At 35.7% G+C, this 6231-nt stretch overlaps 1 protein-coding gene across 1 annotated transcript in view; it reads right to left on the reverse strand.

The window, feature by feature from the left end:
* Window positions 1–6231, reverse strand: part of POLQ (polymerase (DNA directed), theta) — a 147229-nt gene that overhangs the window by 123786 nt on the left and 17212 nt on the right. The window contains exons 8-9 of the mRNA XM_012639541.1: window positions 5792–5938; window positions 4373–4585 (exon numbers count right to left, since the gene is read on the reverse strand). Coding sequence (XP_012494995.1) covers window positions 4373–4585; window positions 5792–5938 — 360 coding nt within the window. The remainder of the gene's footprint in view (window positions 1–4372; window positions 4586–5791; window positions 5939–6231) is intronic.

Below are 6231 nucleotides of genomic sequence, written 5' to 3' on the forward strand. Positions count from 1 at the left end.
CAGGAGGATCCCTTGAGCCCAGGAGTTTGAGGTTGCTGTGAGCTAGGCTGATGCCACGGCACTCACTCTAGCCCAGGCAAAAGAGTGAGACTCTGTCTCAAAAAAAAAAAAAGAATACAATGATCTAGAAGCAAACCCACAATAGAAAAAAGAAATAAAAAAAGAATACAATGAATGAACTGAAAAATGCAATAGAAAGCTTTGAGAGCAGGCTCAATCAAGCAGAAGAATCAGTGAGTTCAACAACAGAACATTTGAAATTATTCACTCAGAGAAGAAAAAAGTTAAGAAAGAATAAAAAAGAATAAAGTCTACTAGAATTATGAGACACCACCAAGAGAGCTAATAAAAATTTCTCAAAAGAAGGCATTCAAATGGCCAACAAATGCATGAAAAATGCCCTACATCTCTAAATATTAGGGAAATGCAAATTAACACCACAATGATATATCACCTTACACCTGACAGAATGGCTATTATCAAAGAGACAGAAGATAACAATTGTTGGCAAGGATGTGGAGAAAAAGGAACCTTTGTATACTGTTGGTGGGAACATAAATTAATACAACCATTATGGAAAACAGCATAGAGGTTCCTCAAAAAACTAAAAACAGAGTTACTATATGATCCAGCAATCTCACTACTGAGTATATACTCAAAGAATTTAAAATCAGTATGTCAAAGAGATATCTCCCATGTTTATCACAGCATTATTCACAATAACCAAGTTATGAAATCAACATATATGTATATCAATGGATGAATGGATAAAAAAAATGTGGTATATATACATGATGGAATCCTGTGCATCCTTAAAAAGAGGAGAATTATATCAACATAGATGAATCTGGAGGACATTATGCTATGTGAAATAAGCTAGGCATAGAAAGACAAATATCGCATTTTCTCACTCATGTGGAATCTCAAAAAAATCAGATATATAGAAGCAGAGAGTAGAATGGTGGTTATCAGAGGCTAGGGGGTGGGGGGAATGTGGAGATACTGGTCAAGGAGTACAATGTTTCAGTTAGACAGGAAGAATAAATAAGTATTTGAGGTGATAGATATGTTAATTAGCTTAATTCAATCATTCCACATTGTATATGTATAGCATCACTTTGTACTCCATAAATATATACAATTATAATTTGTCAATATCCAATTTTTAAAACCACATGAATAAAATATATCACCTGGCTTTTGCAATGGCTATAAAACAGTCCAGCTTAAAAAAAAAATTACGTAGAAAATGGATCAACTATATCAGCAGCAAAACAAGCCACTTTGGGTTGCTTAAAGGTCTACCAGACTTTGATTCTTCAACAAAATGGACTAACAATTTTCAGGATGGGCAAGATTCATGAAAACAGCCAAATGAATATTAGTATGTATGTACAGGTTCCTGCTCCCACCTGTCTGGGGAGGTCTCATCCATACCACAAGAGGGAAATTGAAGTCATTTAGAATCAAATCATTTACTACTGACTGTTGAACTTGTAAATCACTATTTTGGCACAAAGCACCATCATCCTACACTAGAAGGTTCTAGATAATCTATAGAAAGACTAAAATGTCATCTAATAAAACACCATGTGCTTTCCAGGAAATATTGATATCATTTATAAAATGCATAGAAGTTACAAAGATGCTACATAATACAAAAAGCATGAGCAAGTATTTAAATCTCCATAGTGGATATAAAACACTATATTCCCAGATTCCCCAATAGCTTGAAGTTCTGAGTAAGTCATATGCCACCCTGAAAATGTAACAGTATGCAAGGCCAAAAGCTCAGAAGTCTTCAAAACCTCAGAAATGAAGTTATTATAGTATATTTTGGTTCTGTTTGAATGTTATCTGATTTAAGACTTGATAAGTAGTCCAAGGCACCAACCTTCTAATTTTTCTTCCCTATGATAAATACATGCTAATATAGCAAGGCAAATAAGATCTCTTTATCTTCTACATTAATGTAAAGACCCTATGGCCCTGAGAGAAGAGTATCTGTGTAAAATGAACTTCTATTCTCCAGAGTTATGAGTCTAATGAGAAATCAGAGTTTGGGGAAGGGCAGGGGAGATAAATAGGAATGGGAAGGGAGTGTCTTAGTCTCTTCCCCTCACTCTTTTTAAACACATCCATGTAATTTGCATATTTTGTAGGTAAAGTAAGAGAGAAACAGGATAAACTTCTCTGATGCCTATGGCAGGAAAAAATCCAACAAATTGGAAGTTATTTTTTTAATCTTCAAAATTTTTAGGACTTAAAAGAAAGGCAGACCAATGGCCCTTCAGGGATTGTAAATGGTCATTTGTTACTGAGGCTGGGACTGACAGGTGTCCCCGAAATTCTCTCATTTTTCCTTCAATAAAACCCTTAAGTGTTAGTTGAGCAAATAATCACTCAGCTAAAGATCGTATTTCCTAGCCACCCTTGCAGTCAGGGAATGCAACCATCTGACCAAGTTCTGGCCAATTGTACGTGAGGAGAAACACTACGGGCAACTTCTGGGTGGTGGCCTTAAAGGGCAGGGCATGCCCTTTACATCTCCATCTCCCCTTCCTATTGGCTGAAATGCAGATATGATGACAGAGACTGTATTAGCTACTACAGGGCAGAAACTATATTGCTAAACAAGGAAGAACGAAATAGAAAACTAGGTCCCTGACACACTGCAGCCACCATATCACACCAAGATTATTCACAATTTTACTGTCATATGAGAAAGAAATTAACTTCTGCCTTCTTTGAACACCTATTTGCTGGCTTTTGTTCTAGCAGTGAACTTATATTCTAACTCACCAAAAAATTACAGTCAATTCTTATTATTTGTGGTAGTTACATTCCATAAAGTTGCCACAAACACTGAATACTAGTGAATATGGAACCATTGCTGCTGGGAAAAATAGATGATTAGGTTCCTGTAAGCCTCTAGTAACAACATTTTCATCAATCAATACAAAACCGTGTTTTACATGTATTTCTGCTTAAAGACACTTTATTTAATATATATCATTGATTTGCTAACATTGAGCTCATAGCCAACAGCACTATAATCATGCCTGAATAAAGCTTATCTTATCACATATTTTCTCCATAAGACACATCACAGACTTAATGCACTAAGGAACATTAGATAGCATTTCAGCACTAATGCTCGGGAATCATCTTAAACAGCAAAATCACCAAGAAACAGTGCAAAATTGTGAAAAATGTGGCATTAAGTAGACCATGAAAAGGAAGCTTTTTACATTACAAGAGCCGAAACAAGAAGGCAAAGCATTGCCTTCAGCAGAGAAAGCGCACTTGGAAAGACTCAAACTTTTTGCAGATCTGCACATGTCCGCGAAAGCCCCAGGGTATTGATTTTGGGGGTTCTCAGTAAATTCCATCAAGTGGGCAAACTTGCAAATATGAAATCTGTACATGACGAGGATCAACTGTATTTGGGGACTTCGTATGACAAAGTAGGTTGTTCTAAAAGTCACTTGCTCAGTATACTGTCCAGCTTTTTGTGCACAAAATATCCCACCTATTTTTCCATTAACACTTTCCCTTTTCTCCCGGATTTCCTCAGTTCTCTTGGATAGCCATAGAACTGTTTGCCTGTTTTTTTTAAATATCTAATACAATATTGGAGTTAATTATGTCCTAGAATAGAAAGATGAAGTTACCAAGAATGTTTCTTCCAGGCTTCTTTGATATTAGAAGGCTGATAACAATTTATTAAGTTACACCCAGTATAGCACATTAGAAATAACTTTTGCTACTGTTTTGACAGTTAATTCAAACAAGCCTCTTCCTCATTGCTTAAGATAAAACTTTTGTTTGGATTGCTAGTAATATTACCATAACTTGCTGGTAGAAGGTAAGAAAATAAAAAGGTGTTTTCAGAGCTAGCACCAATTTTGAGAGAAAAAGATGGTATGTGAAGTTCCTACTGCCAAAGTGTGAGAGTACTTCCCAGCTCTCAGCATCCCTATTTGATCCCTGAGACCAGTTACCCAAGCTGAACTAATCCATGAAAATTAATTAGCACAAAGAGTAGACTATACTTGGGAATTAAAATTCATCTTCCAGCTAATGTAAAGAAATAATCTTGATTTACAGAATATTAAATCATAACATTGTACACAATACAAAAGAAAATCTTAATTCTATATTTGTAGATAATCAACCCTTGACAATATATAAAAATAATAATTTATACTCTCCATAAATATTAAGTGAATTCAAAAGGATGACATTAGTGCATTGCATAATAAAGAAATACAGCATGATGAAAAACCAGTTGCCAGGCACTAGTCAAATTTCAAGTAGACTGACACTGTCTTTCAGCAATGCTATTACAATTAACTTCAAACATACTTACCTACTGTGTCTACTCCTTTCCTGCCAGCACGACCAATCATCTGCTTATAAGTAAGAATATCTAGAGGTCGGCCACCAAATATTGGGGTTCGAATAATCACACGACGTGCAGGTAAGTTCACCCCAGAAGAAAGAGTAGAAGTTGCTGCCAAGGCCCGAATGAGACCTTGACGGAAGGCTCCTTCAATGATATCCCTCTCTTCAAAAGTAAGGCCTAAAAAGAGAGGAGGTTCCTATGACATATACTTATTAATATATAATGGAAATATCATATTTGATCACTTACAAATGGATTTGAGAGTCTGTTACAAGCCTCTAAAGATTTTTTTAACTATTCTTATGACTGTAAACAAATTATCGAGGTCTATCTATTTAAAAGTATAATCTGCTACCTCTAGTATCTTCTATCTCATCTTCTAGACCAAGGGTTGGCAAACTTTTCCTGTTCCTGTGGAACAACAGATAGTCTCTATTGTAACTCCTCAACCTTGCCACTGTTACATGAAGGCAGCCACAGAACAAATGGGCATGACTGTGTTCCAATAAAACTTTATTTATAAAAACAGCTGGTAGGCTAGATTTGACCAGCAGACCATAGTTTGCTGACCCCTGTCCCGGACAATGACCTCCTTGAGAGTAGATACATGCTTCATTCGTCACAGCACTTTCAGTGTCTATCCATCACAGGGGTCAGCATATTTTTGACATACACAAATGTTTGATGAATAAATACATGAGTAAATGAAAAACAGCATATAGAACATATACTTACCTGACTTATTTTTTATTTACAAATCAAAAGGATTGGGGCTCTAGTCTGTAAATTAAATTGAAATAAATTGGTACATACACAGCTTTTCTTTTTAATATGCATCATAAGTTATATATGATGTAAATATTTCTGTGTGGGTGTACACAGTAGTTCCCTCTTATCCTTATCTGTGGTTTAATTTTCCATGGTTTCAGTTACCCACAGTCAACTGCTATCCAAAAATACTAAATGGAAAATTCTAGAAATAATTCATATGTTTTAAATTGCACACAATACTGTGCAGGACATAAATCATCCTTTTGTCCAGTATACCCACACTATATACACTACCTACCTTATACAACATGATTGTATAGGAAAAAATGTAGAGCATATATAGGATTCAGTATTAACTGTGATTTCAGGCATCCACTGGGGGTCCTGCAACATATCCCCTGAGAATGAGGGGGGACTACTGTATACAGGTAAGTAAACTTAAACATGTTTGTTGTACTCTTGTTTAATCTTAATCACACAATTACTTAAAATGAAATCTAAGAATATTAAGTATGGTTAACAAGAAATAAATTGTGCACAAATATAAAAATGAAGCCAGTATGAAGATTTTTGGAGAGGGATTCTTAATAACAGACTATAAATAGGGAATACCTGCATGGTGAAATGCTACTCCCCATGGTACAGTTTTCTGTAATACAGAGTCAAGTCCTGAAGGCAAACGTCTTAACTGATCCATCACTTCCAGAAGGTCTTTGTGTTCCAGCACTACTGGTGGGAATTCAGGTGGTTTTACCAATCCTGTCACAAAAAAATTACCAACACCGTTCACCTTTGGCTGGACCTTTTTAAGCACTATTTGCCTAAATCATGATCAAGCTAAATATCAGGGCAATGGTTCAGAAACCAATTTATATTATAATCACCTAGAAATCTTTTTAAAATACTGATGCCTGGCACTTACCAACCAGTAGTATCAACATCACCTAGGAGCCTAGTGCTCTGTGAAAATTATTCCAGCTTCTTTGGCACTAATCTGGTAATTAACCACACATCACCCACTCATTTTTGTCTTTAAGTGTAACCTTCTCCCC

Source organism: Propithecus coquereli, unplaced genomic scaffold (assembly GCF_000956105.1).
Source record: "Propithecus coquereli isolate 6110/MARCELLA unplaced genomic scaffold, Pcoq_1.0 Scaffold10, whole genome shotgun sequence".
NCBI lineage: Eukaryota > Metazoa > Chordata > Mammalia > Primates > Indriidae > Propithecus > Propithecus coquereli.